General features: G+C 43.8%; 3 protein-coding genes across 3 annotated transcripts in view; 1 reads left to right on the forward strand and 2 right to left on the reverse strand.

Annotated features, from left to right (window-relative positions):
• Window positions 1-7,810: 7,810 nt before the first annotated feature.
• On the reverse strand, window positions 7,811-9,645 carry LOC135709968 (UDP-glycosyltransferase UGT5-like). The gene is made up of 4 exons (XM_065232424.1): window positions 9,583-9,645; window positions 9,036-9,525; window positions 8,593-8,975; window positions 7,811-8,536 (listed from the first exon to the last, which is right to left on the reverse strand). Exons 1-4 carry the CDS (start codon window positions 9,583-9,585, stop codon window positions 7,811-7,813), a joined length of 1,602 nt encoding a protein of 533 aa, XP_065088496.1. The 5' UTR covers window positions 9,586-9,645.
• A 6,832-nt stretch (window positions 9,646-16,477) lies between these two features.
• On the reverse strand, window positions 16,478-18,113 carry LOC135709786 (uncharacterized). The gene is made up of 2 exons (XM_065232180.1): window positions 16,784-18,113; window positions 16,478-16,725 (listed from the first exon to the last, which is right to left on the reverse strand). The coding sequence occupies exons 1-2, from the start codon at window positions 18,111-18,113 to the stop codon at window positions 16,478-16,480; spliced, it is 1,578 nt and encodes a 525-aa protein (XP_065088252.1).
• A 3,259-nt stretch (window positions 18,114-21,372) lies between these two features.
• The window catches only part of LOC135710201 (chondroitin sulfate proteoglycan 4-like), a 46,080-nt gene continuing 42,413 nt past the window's right edge, over window positions 21,373-25,039 (forward strand). The window contains exon 1 of the mRNA XM_065232716.1: window positions 21,373-21,611. The gene's annotated coding sequence lies outside the window, so the exon portion shown is untranslated. The remainder of the gene's footprint in view (window positions 21,612-25,039) is intronic.

Consider the following 25,039-nt stretch of genomic DNA (forward strand, 5'->3'; position numbering starts at 1 on the left):
ACATGAGCATTAATAGAAGGAGGAAGAAGCCACACCGATATTGATCGGAATCAGTAGCTCTTTGTGAGTAGCTGTGGGCCATCTATGTCAAGCGCATCATACTAAAGAGTATAAACAGAGAGAACCGCTCAAATTCCTATTCCTACGCAAAACACAAGCTCCTGCTGCAGTTAACAAATAAGATTTATTATATAAGACCACGTAGTCCTACGTCACCATTGCGTACAACCCCATAGGGCTGTTCCTGGTAGTTTTTTTTTCTCAATATTTGAAGATTGATAAAATTAATGACAGTTTAACTTTATGCCATCAATATTTTTGACAATATTTCCCTAATTTTTGTATGGATTTATTCATAAGTGTAACTAGCGCTTTGAATCTTGGTCTATACATCATCCTCATTCTTACAATCGCTATCAGAACTGGTAATTCACGAACAAAACTAATGAGACATTAGCGTGATTACCTCTCACCCCAGCAGGCCTGGGTCCAATCTCAGTCGGCGCCGCCGGGATGTTCTGAGGCATAACATCTTCGATTCGAATAGCTGGCACGTCTAAACATGGCTGCAGGGACACTTGTCTTACCAACCAGACTAAGGCCTTGATGTCTCCACTTTACTCGATCCATGACCACATGTAGCCAGCCTTGTAGTCTTCGAAGGGTCCGCAGGTCGCCTTAAACTTGGTCGATCCACCTTGCCCGCTGCGTGCCTCTTCTTTTTGTTCCTGTTGCTTTCGAGAACCATTTTTACTTTCGACGTGCCAGCCCCCCGTAGTCGCCCAATTTTTGCAGTATGGACGATGGATGACTCTCCTAGAAGCTGATGCAATTCTTGGTTCATTCGCCTTCCCACGTTCCGTCATCCATCTACACTTCACCGTACTCAGATGGTACGCAACACCTTCCGTTCGAAAACACGAGCATAGTCTATGTCTCGTGGCCGTAGACGACCACTGGTCTAAACAGCGTCTTGTAAATAGTGCACTTCATGCGGCGGCGAATTTTATTCGACCAGAGCGTCCTCCGGAGTGCAATGTAGGCACGATTCCCTGCCGCAATGCTTAATGTATCATTTTTGATCATCACTAGTGAGCCCACATACACGAACTCACACGAACTTGACCAGCTCAATTTCGACACCGTCAACCTGAGCTAGAGGTGGGAGGCTAACATGGTCTTCCCTAGAACCTCTTCCTCTCATGTATTTCGTCTTCGATGCATTGAAAGCAAGTCCAATCCGCCTAGCTTCAGTCGTCAGTCTGATGTACGTTTCCGCCATCGTCTCAAAGTTCCTTGCCATGATGTCGATGTTATCGGCGAAGTCAAGAAGCTGGATGGATTCCCTGAAGATCGTGCCACTCGTGTCTTTCCCAGCTCTTCTTATCACACCTTCTAACGCGATTTTAAAGCAGACACGAAAGTTCATCACTTTGCCCTTGCCCTTTGTCTAAGGGACCCTGATACTCGAACAATGCACTGCCCATCACTCGATCCATTGTCGCCTTGACCTATCAGGTCAGCTTATCCGGAAATCCGTACTCGTGCATAATCTGCCATAGCTGATCTCGATCGATTGTGTCGTATGCGGATTTGGTGTTCAATTGTAAATATGTGTATTAAGAAGAGAAGAAGAACACGATGAAGATCGATCATCTTAGAAGTAAGCAGGATATCACATTGGCGATCCTGCCAAATATGTATTCCCTAGGATTAGTCATGTTTAATTTACTTCCCAACTAACCATTTTAGCTGCAGATTAGCTTATACAGCCAAAAATTGGCTTATACAGTTAATTTTTGCCTGTATAAGCTAGTCTGCAACTAAAATTGTTTGTTGGGTTGTAGCTCGTAATGTTCATGAACTAGATCCAGTCCTCTATCTAGGAATAATATCAAAAAAGAGATTATACTGTTTAATAAAGGTTCTATTCACCTGCCCGGTGGATCAATATGGGTTTTTACGTAATAAACCTGCTAGGTACCAGGACGAGAATGTTCGTTCTCAACAATGATCCAACCGATTTTCACAAAACATGACTTGTATTGAAGGAGAATAGCTTTGTTCCTATGCGTTAGCTCAAAACAAAAGAAGTGCTCCTGCTGAATCCCCTTTTTCTACGTTTATCCGTAGGACGAAGAAAATCTAATGGCGTTTCAATGCGTTTGGACGGAATTGAAACTCGTAGGACGAATTTAGAATCAAGAAGCAGTATTAGATTTTAAACAATATCTCAACAATTTGTGACTCTTTATCAAATTCCACCCAAGGTATGGAAAGGTGAATAAATAAAGAAGTCGTCTTTGACAGAAATATTGCATTTTTGTTCAAACCGGTTGAAAAAAAAGGTAAAACGCGGGTTGTGCTTAGTATGACGGAAATTAGATCAAAAGCCCTACTTGTGAGGGCCCAGAAATAGAATTTTGTTTATAACATTATGATATCCCATTGACAAACCCACCAACAATAGAAGAAATTGAATGCATTCTGTATTCAACATGTGCCGATGAATATTCAATTGAGAGATTAGTAGAAATAATGCAGGATGCGTACATTAGAGCTTAGGGACCTCATAGCCTAGTCAGTAAAGGCACGGCACCACCAAGCCGGAGGCAGCGGGTTCGATTCCCGGTACGGTCAAGGGAATCTTTCGGGTTTGGAAATTTTCTCGACTTCCCAGGGCATAAAGTATCATTGTGCTTGCCACACAATATACAAAGTCATGCATTGGTATTGGCATCGAAAGCTTTCAATTAATAACTGTGGAAGTGCATTTAGAACACCAAGCTGAGAACACGCAATTAGTTAATGTGCACTGAGCAATTAGCTTGAAATGCGAATAAGAAGAAGAAGAAGAAGAAGAAGAAGAAGAAGAAGAAGAAGAAGAAGAAGCGTACATTAGAAATGAAATGACTAACGAATGGAAGAAAAAAAAACCCAAATACCAATTCCAAAGAAAGCAGGGGCATCAGAAGCAGACCAATTCAGAAGAATATCCGTAGCTTATAAAATGTATGCTAAGTGGATAACTGAGCAGCTAAGGAAATTTGCAGGTGAGCCAGGATTGCATCAGGCGGACGTTTGACGTTGTAACTAGAGACCGAGTCTACCTCTGCATTTTCCACAATTGCCACAGGAAGGATAGTTTGTTAGTGGGTTGGGTTAATTTTAAAAACAGTAGACTGTTTTTAATTTTATTTAAATCTAGTGGGGATAGAATAAGGCATAGTGAAAAATTGCAAGAAAGGGGACTGGCCTGGGATTGAACTCCCGGAACTTCTGCTCAGTGAGCAGAGACGGTAACCATAAAGCTACCGAGCCTCAAGCCGTCAAGAACCATCTCTTCATTATTAAATCAAAGAAGGAAATGCTCCTTTTTCTATCATTTGTTCAAAAAATACTTCTGTCTTTGTTAAAGTTAGTTAAAAAACATTTGTTTACGAAAGAACTAGATGCAATTAAAAGGAGGAATTACTGATTGAATATTATCTCTTAAATACCAGGTCCCTTATACCAAGTGTGCATTGTGTCAAATGTACTTATGCCAAACGAACCAGATCCCCTCGCAGGTCTCCACTTATTATAGTACTCAAGCAATCACGTGCCATTTTTTTAAAAATGTTCTTCATGCTGCGGTAGACGATTTTTTCTGACAGAACAATTTATCTTTCATTACTATAAGTATTGTTTAAGGAATATCTAGTACTTTGTAATTCGAGAATTTAACTTAGTAAGTAAGAATCAAAAATATGCTTTACCTATCGCTAAGAAAGTGTTCATTAATAAAAGGGAATATTCCCTTCCTTGGATCTCGAATACAGAAGGGAATATTACTGTTTGTGAATTGGCTTCAAATATAGCGGCGTTATCAACACCTGTAACTGCGAATGGACGACTTTGGATGACCCTTGACGCTGGTAGCTGTCCAATTTTCTGTTGTGCAAGGACCGGACGATGACGTGAGCAGCGGAAACAGTTCCTGATGATGCTTTTGACCAGATTTCTGCCATTGAGAGGCCAGTATTCCTCGCGTATCGTGGACAACAGCAGACGCCCGTCACCGTGGAGAAGTTGACGGTGGTAATGCTCACCGATCAGCCGGGAGAACGGATGATTCTTAGGGAGGAGGGCAGGGTGTTTCGATTGGTAGGGAAGCTGCGAAAGATTGAGCCGACCACCAACGCGCATGATTCCCATTGGCGTCGAGTGAACGAATGCTTTGAAACGGGATTTCCTCGTTGGAGCTCCCTGATTTCTTCCTTCAACGCATCTTGTTGGGCCAAACCGACAAGAAGTGTATTGGCATTGGCAAGCTCTTGAACGGTAAGCATTTCTGGGCTAATGTGGCTCTCTTGGGGGGATGCAAGTGGCTGGGTTATGGCTTTAGAACAAGTTCTGCTTGCGAAGCGAAGGCAGTAACCGATTGTGTGTAACAGCCGTGTGTACGTTGACCACCGCAGAAACCATGGATTAATGCTGGGTATGGTTTGAACTAATACGACAGCGACATTTTCTTCCAATTCTTCCTCAGGTGCGGTGACTGCATCCGAAATTGGCCAAGTTTGCTGAGGATGCGCCAACCAGGCTGGGCCATGCTTCCAAACTTCGCTGCTGATAAATTCATCGACTGACATCCCACGAGACACTAGATCGGCCGGGTTTTCCGTTCCAGATATGTGATGCCATCTTCCTCCATGGGTATAGTGCTGTACTTCAGACACTCTATTCGCGACAAATGTCTTCCATGTGCTCGGTGGTGCGCGAAGCCAGTACAGACACACCGCTGAGTCGGACCAGAAGTACGATGCCGACACGTGTACGCCGATAGACTCCTTCACGCGATGATGTAAATGCGCCGCTAATACGCAAGCATATAGTTCTAGCCAGGCGATGGACAGCCGTTTCAAAGGAGCGACCTTGCTTTTCGAAGCTAGTAATCTTATTTTCACTGTTCCCTGGGTGTTTGTACAGCGAACGTAAACGCATGCTCCATAGGCAGTTGTCGAGGCATCAGCGAAGGTGTGTAGTTCCACGCTGGCGTCTGGTAGGAATGCACAACGGTCAACTCTGTAGACGGAGATCTTCGGTAGCTCGTTCCGAAACTGTTCCCACTTCACTCGAATGGCATTTGGCACCGGATCATCCCACTCACAGGCAAGCGACCACAACTCCTGCATGAGAATTTTTGCTTTGACGACGACTGGTGCAATTAGACCAACAGGATCGAACAATCTGGCGATGTCAGATAGGATGGATCGTTTCGTGGGAGGGTCGTCGCGTGTCTGCACTTGAGAATCGAAGCGAAGTTGATCCATCTCAGGTTCCCAACGAATGCCCAGTGTCTTGATGGTTTCGTTTGGGCTGAATTGCAGACTTGATTGCGTTCCGATCTGGTTGCTTTCGAGGCCTTGAAGAACTTCCAAAGGATTTGAGGTCCACTTCCTCAGTTCTAATCCTCCTTTGTTGAGTAGTTAGATAGCTCCCCCTTCTTCTTCTTCTTCGCATTTTAAGCTTATTGCATATCGCATATTGGATTATTGCGTGCTCTCAACTTAGTGTTCTAGATGCACTTCCACAGTTATTAATTGAGAGCTTTCGATGCCTGTACCATTTTTGCATTGACATGATTGTGTGGCAAGTCCAATCATACTTCTATGCCCAGGGAAGTCGAGAAATTTTCCAACCCGAAAAGTTCCTAGACCGGACCGGGAATCGAACCCAGCCGCCTCCAGCATGGTCTTGCTTTGTAGCTGCGCCTTTACCAACTGAGCTAAGGGAAGCTCCCCCCGAAGCTGGATAGCTTCTTCGACCGTATTAGCACCTCCGATGAAGTCATCAACATAGAAGTTCTTGCGCAGCGATGGGCCACCCAACGTATCGCATGGCCTTCGTCCATTGCGAGCTGTTGGAGCGTACGGGTTGCCAGAAAGGAGGATGGAGCTAAGCCGTAGGTTACGGTTCGCAATTCGAACGTTTGGACGGGAGTATTCTTGTCAAAACGGAACAGTATGAGCTGTAAAGGACAATCTTGGGGATGCAGCAGCATTTGTCTATACATCTTTGCGATGTCTCCAACGAGTGCCACAGGATAGGTAAAAAATCGCAAAATAATTGAAAGAAGGTCATCTTAGACCACCGGACCCACACATAGGGCTTCGTTCAATGAGAAGCCAGTCGAAGTACGAGCCGAACCGCCAAAAACGACTCTGACCTTGGTGGTCCTGCTTTCTTCTTTTATAACGGGGTGGTGGGGTAGATAGTAAATGTGTGAGCTAGATCCGTCGTCCGTCTCGACCAGTCGCGTATTGCCGAGGGAGAGGTACTCTTTCATGAAACTGTGGTACTCTTCTTTCAACTGTGGATCACTGTCACCTAACGAGTCTTTTCCATCTTGTCAGCCAACGCAAGTAGGTAATCAAAAATGGCCGATACATCTTCCCATCTGAACTGGTTGATCATCCGTGATCACAACGCTTTCTTGCTGAAGCGCCGAAACATCAATAAGCCGTTCAGCACGATACGAACACTTCTTTATAGGAGGCCAACAACCTGATCAACCTGAGTTCGTACCGCTACAGCGGACTGGTTCACAAGAAGACCCTAGGAGTCGTCCCGGCCGATAAGAGTGTCCAAGTTGTGTACAAGCGACCAAAGTACCAGAAGAAACAATTGGACAGCTAATCACCTGCTGCCCGATAGATCGAGTCTTGTATGTATTCAATCCGCCGCCAGCAGTATGGCGGGAGCAAAATGGCAGCGCCCAGTAGATCGTCCCACGTGCTTCGACGGATGCTGGATCCGGGACGGTGTCGACGATCCTGGTCACGGCACCATTATGATCGCGCACGGGTGGGATCCCTACGTTGTGTTTTGATACGGATAAGTACGGATAAATGAAATGAAACACACCGATGTGCTTGGCCGTCCTGCCATGGCGGAGGCATACGAACTATATTGTTTTCTATATTTCTGGATCGTTCAGACCACCCCGATAGGGTACTTATTTTACAACGGCTTTCTTTCGGTTATAAAACAAACATTTTTTAAACCTAGGAGCCAATTTATATTCAAGTTGTATTCATGATGTCTATAGGGCTTGGAACTATCCATTTAGTTAAACAACATTTGAATTTATCACTGAATTTGGTATCATTAGTGATGATTTTCTTAAGATATCCGTCTTGCTCTTCATAGTTTTGAATTCGTACCACCTACGATATTGTACAACTTGTTCGATGCTAATGCTAATGCTAAATTAGTGATGATTTTCTTAAGATGATCAAACTTTCCCACTTTCCCCTATTCGTATGTATATCATCCTACTGTTCAAAGCTTCTTCTTCTTTTCTGTCTCCTTATCAGAATCTTGTTTGAGACCGCATATTTTAATAAAGACTTGTGCTTGGCCGTCCTGCCATGGCGGAGGCATACGAACTATATTGTTTTCTATATTTCTGGATCGTTCAGACCACCCCGATAGGGTACTTATTTTACAACGGCTTTCTTTCGGTTATAAAACAAACATTTTTTAAACCTAGGAGCCAATTTATATTCAAGTTGTATTCATGATGTCTATAGGGCTTGGAACTATCCATTTAGTTAAACAACATTTGAATTTATCACTGAATTTGGTATCATTAGTGATGATTTTCTTAAGATATCCGTCTTGCTCTTCATAGTTTTGAATTCGTACCACCTACGATATTGTACAACTTGTTCGATGCTAATGCTAATGCTAAATTAGTGATGATTTTCTTAAGATGATCAAACTTTCCCACTTTCCCCTATTCGTATGTATATCATCCTACTGTTCAAAGCTTCTTCTTCTTTTCTGTCTCCTTATCAGAATCTTGTTTGAGACCGCATATTTTAATAAAGACGCATTTTAAAAGCCACGCAATAGCATATAAAACAACAACCGCTACAGCCACCACATCCAACAGCAGATATTGATACCATGGCATCCTCACCGCAGCCGACTTCAGATGACTGGCCCCGTGATGTCGAATGATGTACTCGATCCAGAAAACGGCTTCCTCCAGCGGATCGGTTGGATTGTCCCTAAACAACCGTGACAGTCGATTCGCACTGTGCTGGAAGCTGGGATTCTCCACAATTTCCCGTACCTTTCCCTGAAACTCGTCGACCGTCACGTTCGCAATGTTCATCGTCAGTCCAACTCCGGCCTTTTGCAGTTTCAGCGCATTCCCATGCTGATCGCCGTAGAAGGGAACAAACAGCATCGGACGGGCCCAGTAGACGGCTTCCTGGGCACCGAATATGCCACCATGGGTGACGAAAAGCTTCACGTTCGGGTGGACGAGGACGTCATTTTGCGGTATCCACTTCCGCAGAAGGACGTTCGGGGGAAGATCTGGCAATTGATCAGTTTCCCATTTCCAGAGGAAGTTGTACTGTGGAAGATTTAGAAATACCTGAAGGAATACGTCCAGTGTTTCCCGTGGCATTGCCGAACTGCGGAGGAACGTTCCAAAGTTAATGTAGATGGTTCCGGATGGGGACGAGTCGAGGAATTTCTAAAATTTATGGATGGAAAATTATTGGAAATTTCAAACATTACATTCAAAGCTACCTGTATGTCTTGCGGCAAACCATTCGGTGGTCTTATATGGAGTCCAGCAATGTCAACCATTCCGATCATCTTCGGTCTTGGCCTGAACGACGTGATGTGATTATTGGACAAAATCACGCTCACATTCCGATCCAGTTCTTCCACTGAAGGAAAAGCTATCGATGGATTTTTCCGATCGCTAAAGTACTGCCTTGCCATGGAATTGTGTTTCGGTAGGTACACGAACTTCCGATAGGCCCAATCATAAATCGTCAGTACCACGTTGAAGCAGCGTTCGTAAAAGTTCATTTCATCGGTGAGCTCCGTGAAGAAATGGGGCACGAATGACAACGGCGTTATCATCCCAAACGAACGGTCAATGTAATCGGTGTAACCTAACGTGTCTGTAATGAAATAAAAGTGAACGTCTTGAATGCATTTGGCATTGGAGCATTCACACTTACTAATGGTGACGATCGGAGCCTTGTACTTATGACCGAACATCAGAAAAGCCTCCTGGGCAAACTGCTCGGCAATCACCAAATCGAAACTCAAGCCATCCTCACGCATGAACCGTTGCACGTTTTCACTCTCGAAAGCATGTCGAGTCGTTGCCAGTCCAAGCCACCACAGAATCTTCAGTTTGTAAAATGGATTCGTAAAAGACGACGTACGATAGTACGACTCCATCGGAAGATCAGTTTCGAAATCGAACATCGGTTCGATCAGCACCTCCCGGTAACGATCGGTGTGATTCGAGTTCTGAAGCCGGTAGTTTGTTATAGCGGTGATTTCGTGTCCCCGTTCGAGCAGTTCATTCACCACATGTTCGAACGTCAACCAGTGGCTCATCCCGGGGAAGGAAGAGACGAGCAAAATTCTGGCACCATCGACGCTGGGGGCCTTTCCAAGAAGTGCAACGATTACAGCCGTAAGCGTCGGCCATAAGGGCTTCTAAAATTGAACGTTTGTTACTTTCTTCATAGTAAAAGAGTCTATCGATAAACTTACCATTCTGGTAGGACGGAATGCTTATGAATTAAACCACAGTTGATTGACCGAAATCTGCACTGCAACTGACCTGCAGCTGCTAATACGCTTTGATTGATGAACGAGCGAAATCGCAATGGCTAGAAAAGAGTGGTTTCTTCGTTCTTTCCTTTCGATCGTCTTTTGGCTGTTCATTGTCTGAAACATATGTTTCAAGATGTGTATTAGTGGTAGTTGATGATCAATGATCACTTCGTCTGTGTTGAACCGGCTTTATGCTGCCGTCGCTCTATGATGGTGTGTTTCTACAAGAAACTAGCGATGTTCATGTACCTTTAGATAACAAGATCTAGTTCGGAAGAGAAGGATGAATAAAGTTTCGAGAGGAGTAATAACGGATGTTCAATAAAAAATTAGAATTTCTTCAGTCATATAGCCAGTAGAAACAATTTTTTTTTCAAAGAATTCAGTATTTTTTATTAAAAACATAATGTTTATTCTTCAAAAAAACGTCAATGAATATTGGAGAAGGGGCTCTGGTCAGCGGTACGACGCTACTTTAATTACTTTAATAACTTTAATTACATAAAGGTATTGAAATCATTCTCATTTCTTATTAAACACCCGTTATTTCAAAAGTATGAAGACAAAATTATAAAAAAAAATGTATTAATGCTATTAATTCGGGTTTCTTACCTTTCATAAAAAGGAGTTGCCAATGAACGTATGGCAAAAATGTTACCATCGAATAATCCAAATCGACCATATAAAATGTTTATTGAATCGAAAGGCCCTGTGCCAAATTTGGGCTCAATCGGATGCCGCAAACAGTGATACCATATTTTTCATCTGTATTTTCGGCTCTCCATAAATATTTTATATGTTCAGCCTCAAAAATCTGCATAAGTCTGTATCACTGCGAATTTGTGAAAGTTTGAGTTTTTTGATAATCGAAAAATCACTCAAAGGGGAAGGAGAGGTTTACATGAAATTTCGGATTATGATTTATTGTTATGCCAAATAACTTTTTGACGTCTGTGATTTATATATGGGGGTACACTTTATGAAAACCAAAAATGGAACATGTAACGAAATTTTGAAAGATTTGGAACGTTAATAACTCAGCTGCCCCTGGACCAATTTCAATAATTTTATCACCAATCAATCAGTAATATAGTAGACATACATACACATCGGTTATAATTTTTTGAATTATCACTATTGAAAATTGCACGAATGTGCAACTGATGCTATTATAATTAAAATTATTACCGATTGACTGCGAAAAGCGATTTCTCTAACACAGATTTCAAAGTTGAATTCCATCCGGTCTCACCAAACAGTGTTTATTCAATCACCGCGTGATGAGTGGTGTTGTTCTAGAGTACACAACAAATGGCTCCCCGCAAGCAGCCAGCTATCAAGGCTGCCCTCAACCGCTGATCGGATTCAGTTCCAATCACCGTGTGTGGTCGTCGGCATCAGCAGCAGCAGTGCTTTCGGTGCGTGGCGTTGAACATTTCTCTCCAGTACACAACGAAAGGCTACCTGCAAGCAGCGAGCTGCAGCCCACATGAGCATCTATAGAAGGAGGAAGAAGCCGCACCGCCATTGATCGGAATCAGTAGCTCTTCGTGAGCCGCTGTGGGCCATCTATGCTAAGCGCGTCACCCTCATTCCAAACAACAATCAGCTCACCAGCCTCATCTGTGTTCAACACCCTAATAGCTCAGCATTATCATCTTTTTAGTACCAGCATACATTTGTTCAAGAGTAGTTTTTAGGCATTTGTCAAGGTCATCAATCGGATGTCAGTTCCCCTATGTTTAAATCTAACATACTATGGATAGCAGACCCAACTCATAGCGTTATACTTATAAGGGTCGAATTCTTCCATAACCCTCGTCAGTCATCGGTCCATTGCACTGGTATGTCACAATTAGACGTTGTACTACAAAACAAAAGAATCATATTTCAGAGTCATTATACTCATAGACTTAGTCAGAGGGGGGCAGTGGGGGTGGAACTGACTCCCCGCTAAACTCAGCAACACAAAAGCTTTCGGTGAAATGGCATTCGGTAAAATTTTCCATAGTAATTTTTTTCGCCCCTCCCTAGCTCGAAACCTGGCTACGCCCTTGATTATACTATGGCTGTTCCAAACCCACCGGCAGCGCATTAATGCTGACTGTGAAGTCTCTCCCATAACCCATCGTTTGGTTATTGGTTAATTAATACATAAAACTTCAAGTGCCTCCAAAATGGTACCTTAGGATAAGTTAACCAAATGAAATAAAGCGCACTCTCATTCTAACCGTCACGTATGGTGTATCGTAAATCTAATGACAATCAGTGACAGGGATCGTAAAACATTTCGATGAACAAAATAGTATTACAAAGGTTTTTATTCAATCACCGCGTGGTGCGTGGTGCTGTTCTCCAGTACCCAACGATAGGCTTCCCGCCAAGCAGCTAGCTATCAAGGCTGTTCTCAACTGCCGTCAACTGCCCAACTAAAATCCATATCAAAAGATTCATTTTAGGGCAATCATAGGCCGCATACTAAAAAGTATAAACAGAGAGAACCTCGCTCAAATTCCTATTCCTACACAAAATACAAGCTTCTGCTGCAGTTAACAAATAACATTTATTATATAAGACAACATAGTCTTATGTCACCCAACGATGGCGAGTTCACTATGTTATATTTTCATTTTATTTCAGCAACCTTATCTTTCAGCAGATGATCCGGACAGCAATTTCAACATTAATAAAAAAAAACTACATATGCCAGCAACACTGACTGGGTGTATCCTATGGCTTACCTTCCCTACTAACATAATTCCTAAATTCCCGAGACATTTATGAGGGGTCGTAGAGTTCTCTGCATCTCTCTTAAGTAAATGTTGGACTAACATACCTTTCCTATCCCTACCAGTTGTAAGGACGTGGCCAGGACAATCCTTAACTGTTGGAGCGGGATATGTCTTTATCTGGGAGATAGTAATTACTTCCTACTTACTATCTGTCCAGTAATAGATATCCGTCTTGCTCTTAATAGTTTTGAATTCGTACCACCTACGATATTGTGCAACTTGTTCGATGCTAATGCTAATGCTAATGCTAAGACAACATAGTCTTATGTCACCATTGCGTACAACCCCATAGGGCTGTTCTTGTTGTTTTTTTTATTTATTGTTCGTTTATTGGGAAGGCTCAATCGCGTTAGCTTTACGGAACCAATAATTAATTGTTCATTATTTTTAACAAAATTCACGCTAGACATTCACTAGACATATATAGTAGTAGTTGGGCCGAATTATCGGCAGTACGAACGGTATTGGGGTTCTAGATTTGTCTGGAATTCGACCGGTCATGGTGACCAGTGGACGACGATGAGCCGCATCGAGATGGGAGGACAAGACAAATAAAAACTGAAGAGAGACAAAATACAAAAGAATTAAATTTGTATACCTACTAGACATTTGCAAAACACATAAATCGACTGCATATAGCAGAGCTTGCGAGTTCCCAACACGTCTTTGAAAGGGAGGGCCTTGTGCCTCGAGTGTATTCAAAAGTCGCTCATTATATTGCCAAACTGCTTGATCTATGTCATCGGAACTGTTTCCACACCGACAGATGTCGCTGTCCAAGAGGTTTATTCTATGGAGATATGCATCTAACGAGAAGTGGTTGGACATAAGTCTACTCCCATGCTAATTGACTTATAAATGCATGATACGTTCGAGATATGATGTTACCTAGAAACTGAAAATACTGCTTTAATTTGGTTTCTGCCATTGTAAAGCCAATAGTTTCACAATGCTTCTCGAATGACTCCCCATCGCAAGCAGAAATTGAGCGAGCCGCCGTGATGTGTCAACCGACGTCGTAAACATGGATGTTTTGCCGTAGATGTACAAATGGTTCTCTCTGTGATGAGTAAAACCAAATCATCAGTTTCACCAGGTCCGAGCGTTATTCCATCTGGTGCTCCGATATCTTAGCTGCTCCGTTGTCCTTGCTCTTCAACCTGTCACTTCGTCAGCGGAAATTTCCCGCACTATGGGAACGCTCTACTATGTTCCCTGTTTTCAAGAAAGGAGACAAACGCAATGTGGAAAACTACTGTGGGATTACCTCGCTTGAGGTTGAATCTAGGTTATTTGAGGCGCTGATAAATGAGAGATTGTTTGCTTCCTGCAAACATGTCAACATGGCTTCTTTCCTGGTGGCTCCGTGGGAACGAATGTAGTCAGCTTTACGTCGTTCTGTATGGAAAATGTATGCAAGAAACTTCAAGTGGATGCCATATATTTACACTGATCTTAAAGCTGCGTTTTATAGGTTTGTGTATGACGTTCTACTAGCAAAGCTCTAAAAAATTGGATGTTCTGCTTCCTTCTGTAGCTGGCTTAGATCGTATCTCGTGCAACGTGAAGTTACTGAATGCATTGGAAACTCCGCATCGTACTGTTTCTCGAACAGATCAGGAGTTCCACAGGGTAGCACTTTGGGACCACTGCTCTTCTCTTTATTTGTGAACGATGTAACTGCGTGGAGGTAAATTGTTTTTTGCCGATGACTTGAAGTTTTACCTAGTTGTTCGAGGCTATGCTGACTGTTTAGAACTACAAAACCTTCTTGAAATCTTTAATGATTGGTGTGAACGTAATTTTATGGTCCTGTGCGTCTCAAAGTGCTGCGTAATTAGTTTCCGTCGAACTATGACTGTCGTTTTGTTTGATTATAACGTCGCTGGGACTGCAGTTCAACGTGACGATCACGTCAAAGACCTCGTTTTTATGTTGGATGAAAAGCTCACATACACTCGCCACTTCTCAACCACGATTGACAAAGCAAATCGTCAGCTTGGATTCATGTTCAAGATTTCTAAGGAATTTCGTGATTCTCTGTGTTTTAAAGCCCTTTACTGTTCATTGGTACGCTCCCTACTGGAATTCGCGTGTGTTGTCTGGAATCCCTACCAAGCAGTATGGAGTGGACGATTCGAAGCTGTTCAACGCAAATTCGTTAGATACACACTGCGCAATTTTCCTTGGAGTGACCCGCTGAATTTACCACCGTATGCTGACCGCTGTCATTTACTGGGTTTGGATACTCTTTCTGAGCGACGAAACGTATCACAGCTCGTCTTCGTTGCTAAAGTCTTGTTGGGATGAGTTTACCAACTCTTTATAGCTAGACTTCGTGGGTTGTGTGTTTGATAGCTTAAAGCTGCAATTTAGAGTTTATTTCAGTAAAGATGCGTAACTTATTAATTTTATTATTAAGACTTACAAATTTGGTGTACTTGCTCTGGAAGTGGTATGGCTCGAATTCCCACTCTACTTCTTCAATTTAGACCGTACAATAATTTTAATTTAATACTAGCGTTAAATTCAATTTCCGTTAATTTCATCCGTACTTACAGTGTTTATAATTTATGATTAGATTTAAGCACTATACGGCACATAATGTGAATATTAGATAAGTAGAATAATATAATAAGGATAATAATAGATCAACAACTATGTCAACTTTTGTTCTTCGTGTTTGTTTTTCCTCTTTTCGTTTGACGTTATTCTAAGTTCCACCGGTGACGTTTCCCACTGTCATTTGATTCACCGTAAATGCAGGGCCGTAGCATTTGGAGCGCCGCCGCGATGAGGGGTCTCGTCGTGACATACCCCCGCCCGTAAACCTTGGTGAGGGTTCGAAAGGTCTGGGGTACCGAACCCGGGTTTACTGTTAAACTCGACGTCCAATACAGCTAACTTCACTGCTGGTCTACGTAGAATCCCCGAAGATGTCCGGACCAACGCTTGCCATACTCTGCCGTCCCGTCCTGGGAAGACCTGCTCGATCCTTCCCCGTATCCACTGGTTCCTCGCCGTTCCATCAACCACCAACACCAAGTCGCCTACCGCCAAATCCTTCACGTCCTTAAACCACTTGCTTTTTCGCGTGGTTACGGGAAGGTATTCCTTGAGCCACCTGTGCCAGAAATCCTCGGTGATGTACCTTGCCAACTTCCAGCTGCTTCGAAGCGTTGAGCTGCTATCCAGCTGCTCGGTGGATAGGAATTTTTTCCCTGAAGAATTTCCCAGCAAAAAATGGTTGGGTGTCAAGGCCTCCTCATCCGCAGACTCCAATGGGATAAAGGTAAGTGGTCTGGAGTTGATCATTCCCTCCGCTTCCAAGAGAATAGTCTCTAATGTCTTGTCGTTTGGTTTTCGCGGACCGCCTAGAACTGCTTCAATCGCCACCTTCACCGAACGTACGAGTCGCTCCCACGCACCTCCCATGTGTGGTGCCGCTGGTGGGATGAATTTCCAAGTGGTTTCCGCGGTAGTGAACTTTTCGGAGAGAGCTTTGTGTGTTGCTTTCCTTTCGCCTTCAACTCGTTGCTGGTGCCTTGAAAACAGGTGGCGTTGTCGGTCCAGAACTCCCTCGGTATGCCTCTACGTTCCACGAAGCGTTGCACTGCCATAATACACGATTCAGTACTTAGTGAGTGAACTACCTCCATATGCACCGCTCTAATCGTGAGGCATGTGAAGAGGGCCACCCAGCGTTTTACGTTGCTTCTGCCCACCTTTACGAGCACTGGCCCGAAGTAGTCCAACCCAGTGAATGTGAAGGGTTGGATGAAAGCTGTCAATCGCATCTCGGGAAGCGGAACCATTGCTGGTGGTCTTGGAATCGCCTTCGTTAGGTGGCAGAATGCACACGCTCGTTCGACTTTATCCAACAGTCGTCTCAGTGCAGAGATCTCGAAGCGTTGGCGAATCTTGTTGAAGATGGTCTCTCGGTTGGCGTGACGGAAGCGGCGATGATACCAGTCTACAATGAGGAAAGTAATTAGGTGTTGATTGGGAAGAATGATCGGAAACTTACCTTCGGTTGGTGCTTATGGTGCAGCACTGATTCGGCCACGGCTGCGCAGAATGTCGTTCTCATCCAGGAACGGACACTTAGTGTAGATAGAGCTGGATTTATCCACTATGGCACGGCGATTCTCTGGTGGTCCTTGAGTCTTGACGAGTATGGCGATTTCTTCTGCATACAACTCGCTTTGACCCGTCTTCAGAAGTGCCCTTTCGGCCCGTTGGAGTTCGTCGCTGGTTGCCGAGTTCCATATTATCTTTCGTTCGACGTCTGCGGAAGTTCTCGATGCAGCGAAAGACATACGCTGCTACGCGATGCATTATAGTACATCGATCGAATCTTTTGAACACCATAGCTGGAGCAAAGTGGACGGCGTGGAAATGGGTAGGACGGAGTTCTTCTTCAGTTGGAGTAACCGTTCGCTGCTTAGGCCAATGTTCTTCCGGCTCGTATAGGAAGGCCGGTCCTCGGAACCAGGGATTCTCCATTGTCATCTGCGGACCATTGTTCCACTTGGTGGCAAGATCTGCAACGTTATGCATAGACGGTACCCACCGCCACTCCGACTGTTGTGTAGATGACAGGATCTCGCCAACCCGAACGGCAACAAACTTGTGGTAACGACGATGGTCGGTTGAGCGCACCCACGCGAGAACCGTGTTTGCATCACTCCAGAAGTAGCGCCGACTGACCGTGTGCGTGTGATACCTCTGGATAGTTTCCATCAAACGGATGCCCAGAACCGCTGCTTTCAGCTCGAGTCGAGGAATTGAGAGTGTCTTCAGCGATGCTACCTTCGTTTTAGCTCCAACAAACGCCACCTCTGCACCACGATCGGTTTCCAAACGGAAGTATACTGCACAAGCATAGGCAGTTTCGCTTGCATCGACGAAGAGGTGGATTTGCAGACGAGCGTAGTCCTTCGATGAATGGAAATAGCATCGCGGTATGCGTAGTAGATCTAGCTGCTGAAGTAAGTCAGCCCATTGTCGCCAGTGTTCGTTGATGTTGTGGGGAATTTCTTGGCCCCACCCTATTCCTATCGCCCAGAGCTCCTGGATCAGAATATTACCATGGACCAGAAAGAAGGCGATGAGGCCGAGCGGATCGAAAAGACTCATGACCACCCACGCTACCGCATGCGTGGTAGGAACATGGTCGTTGTTCAGAATGCACTGCAGATCTTCTCGCATACCGAAGGCATAGATGAATACGTCCTCGTTTGGAATCCATTTCATCCCCAATACCGACTCGGACTTCCCATCACGTTCCAGATGTAGATTTTTAACTTCAACTTCAGCCTCCTCACCTATTCCTTGAAGGACTTCAGGTTCGTTAGACAGGAAGCGCCGGAGAGTGAAACCTCCTTTGGAGTGTACCAGTTTAACCTCGTTCACCACTGCAATCGCCTCTTCGATCATCTCAAAGTTGTCCAAGTAGTCATCGACATAATGTTTGTTTTTGATGGCTGCTGCAGCTCTCGGATACTCGTGGACGAACTGCGCACTGCGCCGATGCCGGTGAGCAGTACGATCCAAATGTGGTGACATCCATGACGTAGACTTGTGGTAGGTCTGTTGGGCGAGGACGGAATACGAAGCGTTGCGACTGGCAATCAGGTGAACGCATTTTGAGTTGGTGGAACATTTCCATGACATCGCCACTGACCGCCACTGGATATTGACGGAACTGGTATAAGATTGTCGGAAGCGGAGTCAGTAGATCGGGTCCCTTCAGGAGTCGGGAGTTGAAAGAGACTTCACCCACCTTGGCTGCCGCATCCCAGATCAACCGAACTTTCCCAGGCTTTCTGAGGTTGGTCACAACACCACACTCGGCTTGCCTCAACAGAAGTCAATTCGGCCAAACTCGCCCGGTGTGCATAACCTTTCCTTTCACATTCCAGGAGCCTGCTCACGTACACGATCTTGTAGCTTTGGTTCTCGTTGAAGCCGACGCTCTAGTGACTCCAGACGTCGGACAGCCATGGGATAACTGTCGGGAAACCCAAAAAACAATTTGAGTTGATCAACAGCTGAATAAGCAATTTTTTAGCTGAAGAAGCTTGTTTTTGCTTGAATAAGCTCTTATTCAACATTCAATGTTTGTTGGGAAGTTAGGGTTGTCAGTGTTCCATAACAGGCCGGTTTCGAAGTTCGAGCCGGCAGGCGTGCGTCGGGTTGTCTCCTTAAGCAGTTGGATTGCACGCTTCTCGTCAGTCGACTCAGGAACTTGACGTGGCTCAGCTACTCCAGCATCCTCGAGGGTGAAATAGTCACGAAGCTGTTCGTTTAACTCGCGTTCACGATCGGATACAGTTCCGATGTGGAAGCCGACAATCGTTGATTGGGTCGATTGGTTTGGAACGTAGCCATAGATGCTCCACCCCAGCCAAAATTTTGCACCGACAGGATGGGATGGCCCTCCTTCTCGTAGCTTTAGAGGGGCGCATAATCTCAGGTTGTCAAGACCAATGAGTAATTTGGGCTCGATCGACTCGTAGCCGTCGAGTGGGAGACCACGTAAATGAGGAAAACGTTTTGAATGGTCCAGATACTTCATGCTTTGCGTAGGCAGAATGAAATAGCTAACCGTACGAGCATTGTGAAGTGTGTGTCGGGCATTGGTACTTTTGCCGGAGATGTCGAGTTGTACACATTGTGACTTTGGCTCGACTCGTGTCACGTTTCCGGTCCACTTCAGAGTGAGTGTTTCTGATTTCCCGCCGACACAAAACCGTCTCGCAACAGATTCGTCCAAGAGAGTGTAAGACGACCCTTCGTCGATGAAGGCGTAGATTGTATGGGAGGTATCTTTGCCATGTAGAATGACAGGAAGAATGCGGGAAAGGGGCCACCGCAAATCACCGGATGTTACGTGGCTAGAAGAAACATTCATCCGCTCGGAAGGTGTGGTGGAGTGCAGTAGAGTATGGTGCTTCTGACGACAACCGCTGACACCGCAACCGCTCCAGGATCTACATGGCCACTTGCCGTGACTGTTGAGGCATGTTCTGCAGAGTCCTTTTTGTTGAACTAGCTTCCAACGATCATCCACACTGGCACCATTGAACTGATGACATTCAGCCACTCGATGGCCCGCTCGTCCACACGATACACATTGCCTTCCTGGTTGAGTGTTAGTGGGGGTACTGGTTGACGTGGGACTTGGAGTTTAATCTGCGGAGTGAGCTTGATTAGCTATGTTTCCATCCTTCTGTTTGTTGCTCCGGGTTTCCGTGAATATGACAGACCTTTGAGTGGAGCTTAATCCTGGGAGGGTGAAGGAAACTTCGTTTGCTGCTGTCACCAATCTTGACATAAACTCACCAAAGGTGTCGAGTGTTGCGGGCTGATTCTGGTTTTTGTAGATTGCCCAATCGAGTCGCAGCGAACCTGGCAGTTTCTCTACCAGTTTTTGCATAAGTACCGGATTCGCAAGGTGGTTGAACTGCTGTGCTGCTTTGAGATGGTTGACCAGGTTTTGCACTGCAAGACCAAAGTGCATGATTGTTTCTAGCCGGTCGTGTCTCGGTTGAGGGATTTGAACGATTTTGCCCAATAACGACCTAATGAGGAGATCCGGTCTTCCGAATAGAGTACGCAGGGTCTGGACGACGTGCGGTACTCTTGCTGGCAAGAGCAATCGGCTTCTCACTGACTCCATGGCGTTTCCTTTCAAGCACCGTTGAAGGCGAACCAGATTTTCTGCATCCGAGTAACCACAGCTGTGGCCGTAGACTGCTCAAAGTTACTGATGAAAATGGGCCAGTCTTCCGGATTTCCACTGAAAACCGGCAGATCTTTTCCTAAAACCTGTCTCGCTGCGATTTGTGTTTGCGACAGTGTTCAAACGGAGGAAACGGGAAGTGTCGGCGCAGGCCGTAGCGTTTGCAGCGCCGCCGCGATGAGGGGTCTCGTCGTGACAGTCTTGCTCGCAGAATTTGATGTTCCTGAGTTACTGGTCAAAATTAATCTGTATGCTCCTGCCCGAACAGTCCGTCCGAGAGCCTTGCTACAACCAATTATGCTACAAACAGTTCGTTTGTTGCCATGATTCATCAATTCAACGAAGTATCTGACCTATTTGACTTTGACATCAATGCCTCAATATTTCGTCATCGTTTGCTGTCAGTCAGATTTAAGTGTTTTATTGAGACTATCAATTAGGGTTTTATGAGGGTTCTGTAGACTATGCATTAGACTTGTAGCATGCTTTAAAACCGTGATAAAACTTGCAATGTTAAACTTGGGTTGAAGAAAAATTAATTCGATTTCGCAGTTGCTGAGAAACGATTTCACAAATATGAAATTTCCAATGGGTAAAATGGATATATGTTCAAGTTTTTTTTTGTTTTAAAGTGTGTAGAAATATCAGCTTGTATTGATAGAAGGATTTAAAATTTCATTCATTTTCAATTTCAAGCAACCATGGACGCGAAAATGGAGCATGCCATAAATCTTTATAAATTCGTGTGTTATCTTCTAGAAACTGAAATCTCTTAGAAAGAATGAAACATTTTTTTTTGTATCACTGTATAGGTTAAAAGGAACCATGCGTGAAAAATCTGTTCAATATCAGAGCCTAGACGCATCGCTGGAACCCAAAAGTACTGGAACCAAAACGTGCGTGCCAGCTGTGGTTCATTTTCGTGACAAATCTGACTGGTAATTAAAGGTAAAAGGTGAGAGCTCCAAATATTCGCGTAAAAAGTGACATCACAGTAATTCATCACACTTCACTCGATACCAGCTTGAGCTATTTAGCTTGATTTCGTTCATCCCAACTATCGATACGAATGGGGAAGGATTATCCCACTTCATCACACAATTTTCACCAAATGCGCATGCCTGACAGATGCCTTTCCCGTCAACTCGGCCAAACGGTTCATCCCGATCTTCAGTCGTAGCAGATCGGTCGGATCGAACGGACGCGCTTAAACCCAAAAACGAATATCCGAATTGTACTCAAGCGAGCGGAACCGGCGGCATTCCTCCTCCTCCATCGACCTCCAGCCCACGCGCGGTTCTTTGAAAAGTGTTTTTGTTGTGCTCTCGGTCCTTTTCTGGTGCACGCGGTTCGTGATCGATTTTTCCCGGGGAACCCGTCCCGTTCGCGCCCGTTGACTTACTGGCTGACTAAGCCGGCTTAGTTAAGTGAGTGTCGCGAGGGGAGCGCGTCACGCACGACTGCACACCGTCATCGAGATATGTGCGTGTGCGGTTTTATGAACGGCGGCGGCTGGGTGCACTATTGAAAATTATTGCAGGAATAGTTTCCCGTTAATGTGTGTGTGTGTGAGTGTGTAATGTGCTGCATCAGAAAGGCAAGGCAATTTGTTGGTGAAATGTTATGAAAATGTGATTGAAGGTGAAATTGAAAATGAGTCAAAAGGAAGTTTCAATCAATTTTACAGTGCTCTCGAGTGCTTCCTGGCTGCGCGCACACAGTTCCCCTTCAATAAATGCGAAGAAGCGCCAATGTGTAGTACACACATGATTCCATCATCACCGGATTTTTATGAATAAGAAAAACGAAGAAAATAAACATCACCACACTGCTGTTTGCTGCTGCTACTGCTGGGAAGGAGCCAACGAACGGTCCTGCAGGGGGAGTTGATCGATAGACTGATCCAAGAAAAAAAGAAAGAAACATTGAATTTATCAACCTGTGATGGAGATCAGACCTTCACAACTGATTTGTATGGGGATTAAAGTGATCGGCGAATGTGGCAAACCAATGTACACACACACTCACGCGCCAAAAAATCATTCCAGCTTAATACTTATAAAAACCCCTCAAACGTCAATAAATACTATGCACTGATGAAAAAACAATAACGCCAAAATATAATCATTGCATTGTGTTATGAACTTGAAAACTCATCGGTGATTTTTGAGTTTTGGTCCTATTTGATACGATAGCCCCATTTGATCTTTCTATTAAATATAACAAAAATATGCACAGCATTTAAATGAATTTTTAGAAGAATAGATGGAGATCTTTTGAATACTTCCTGATCAATCTACCATTTACGAATATCAAAGAGTCGACATTTAAATGTTTTGACGGTTTAAGATTTTCAGCATAATGTTTGTAAAATAACCTACAATATGGGTATTTTCAGAACAGAGATGACCAATTAAGTTTTGTCTAAAACTAATGGCCTCACATCTTGGATTTAAAAATTGCAACGGATATCGATTTTCGGCCTATACACATCATCCTGGTTCCAAGAATATCCATAATGTAGGGTATTTGACAGTTTTGCTGAAACCAACGGCCGCCATCTACATGTCATCCCAGTTTGTAAAATATCCATATTGTAGGGTATTTAACCTCGAGAACAACTTTGCGAAAGTCAGCAAGTTCCTAGATTTCGAGATACATTACACCGAAATTTTGATCATATCAGTGGAATTGATAATCTCTGATCCCAGATGTACACTGATCATGATTCCATTTACTAGTGTATTTATCGTCGGTAAGGATCTGAGTAGGGTAGAGAACTACTTCGGCCTAATCGCCCATTTTGGGCCTATCGAGCGGCAAACTTCAAATAAGTCCATGATTTCAGAGTAAACAAGTCAATTATGCGTTTGGTACGATACTTTAGCTAATAAGCTATCAGAGTCAATGAGAACGCGTGGTATGAAGGTTTGCCCCCATTATTCCCAAAAACAAAAGAAGCGCTCCGACCGAATCATGTTTCATCTTCATCCGATACGCCGAAGTGAGTTCATTGGCGTTTCAGTGTGTTAGGCCGAGTTTAGAATCCATAGGCCGAATTCGGCATCAAGAAGCAGTGTTAGACTTTTGACAATATCTCAACGATTGGTTTCTCTTTATCAAATCTTACGGTACATACGGAAAGGTAAATAAATTTGAAAGCCATCAGTAATAATAACATTCCGTTTGGTGCTAAACTGCGCTAGATTAAGAAAGACTTAGTGCGGGTTGTGCGTAGTAGGCCAGAAATGGGGTAGTTAACCCTATAGGATTTTCTTGATTCCCTGGATATGACACGACATTTGAATGTTTGAACAGTTGCAGGTATTCCTCTTTCAGTCTTGAGAAATATCTACAGGACATTATTGATATCCTATCGTAAATCCGTGAATATCAATGTAATTATCTAAAATTCTACGAAGTTTCTTGTATTTCTACGAAAGATCCTAATCTTCCACAAATTTTCTTGAGCTTATAGTCAGGGTCATGAATTCAAACGAAGTGCTTCGAGAATCTTTCCAATCCGAAGCTTCCGTAGCTTCTATGAAATTTCTTCAACTCGTGAATAGTGTCACGATTTTTTGGGAATTCCCATCAACTTCTACGAAGTTCCCTGAACTTCTACGAAGTTCCCTGAACTTCTACGATTGATTCATGGTTCATACAAAGTTTCTCACATTTCTTGGAAGTTCACTGAATTTAAATCAAGTTTATTAAATTGAAAAACTTTCTATTGCTAATACAATTTTTTCAGAACAGCAACCAAATTCCATTAACTTCTAGAAAACTTTTCCCAACATCTGCAAAGGTGCATGAACTTATTTCATGTTCCATAATTATTGTTTTGTAAGTTTTCTTAAGATCTATCTGAACATCTTTGAACCATTTCAAAACTTTCGGAATGATTCTCATCATTTTTACGTATATCTGGAAAGTTATCTGGAGTTTCACGAAGTTCCCAAAACTTCCGAAAATTTCATTGAGCTTTTCTGAACTACGATCTCTGACAAACTGCTACGACGTTCTTTAAACTGATGCAAAGATCTCTGAAATTCTAAGAAGCTTGGTGACCTTTACGAAATTTGTTTTGCATTGCATCAATATTTTTCCAGATCCTCCAGAATAAACTCTGCTTCTCCTTTAAATTTATTAATGTATTCCTATTTACGGCTGGAAGATTGACATCATGTTTTATTTATGTTTTTGCTACACGTCTTCTTCTTCTTCTTCGCTTTTTCAAGCTTATTGCATATCGCATATTAGCTTATTGCGTGCTCTCAACTTAGTGTTCTAGATGCACTTCCACAGTTATTAATTGAGAGCTTTCGATGCCTGTACCATTTTTGCATTGGTATAATTGTGTGACAAGTCCAATCATACTTCTATGCCCAGGGAAGTCGAGAAATTTTCCAACCCGAAAAATTCCTATACCGGACCAGGAATTGAACCCAGCCACCTCCAGCATGGTCTTGCTTTGTAGCTGCGCCTTTACCGACTGAGCTAAGGGAGGCCCCCGCTACACGTTCACATCTCATAAACAGGTTGATTCCACGGGGGTAACAATGGAAAAATTTCATCGTAGCTCTCTTCAATGTGATGCATACAGGAGGTAGAATGACTGCAAGAGACTACTCTCTCTAGCATTCAACACTGCAATGCAAGTGTGAAAGAGTAAAGGCTCACGCACATTAGATCCGGATCGGACACGTTGCGGCAAAGTGACAGCTAAATCTATCGTCTAACTGTCAAATTTACATCAACGCAACGCAAACGGATCTAATGTGGGTGGCCCTTAAGAAGTTTTGCTCTGGCATAGTTTCGTCAGTTTGTCCAAAAGTGTCAGATTGCTCAAAAA

This window comes from Ochlerotatus camptorhynchus, unplaced genomic scaffold (genome assembly GCF_037179485.1).
Source record: "Ochlerotatus camptorhynchus isolate MF236.1 unplaced genomic scaffold, CSIRO-AGI_Acam_v1.1 ptg000036l, whole genome shotgun sequence".
Lineage (NCBI taxonomy): Eukaryota > Metazoa > Arthropoda > Insecta > Diptera > Culicidae > Ochlerotatus > Ochlerotatus camptorhynchus.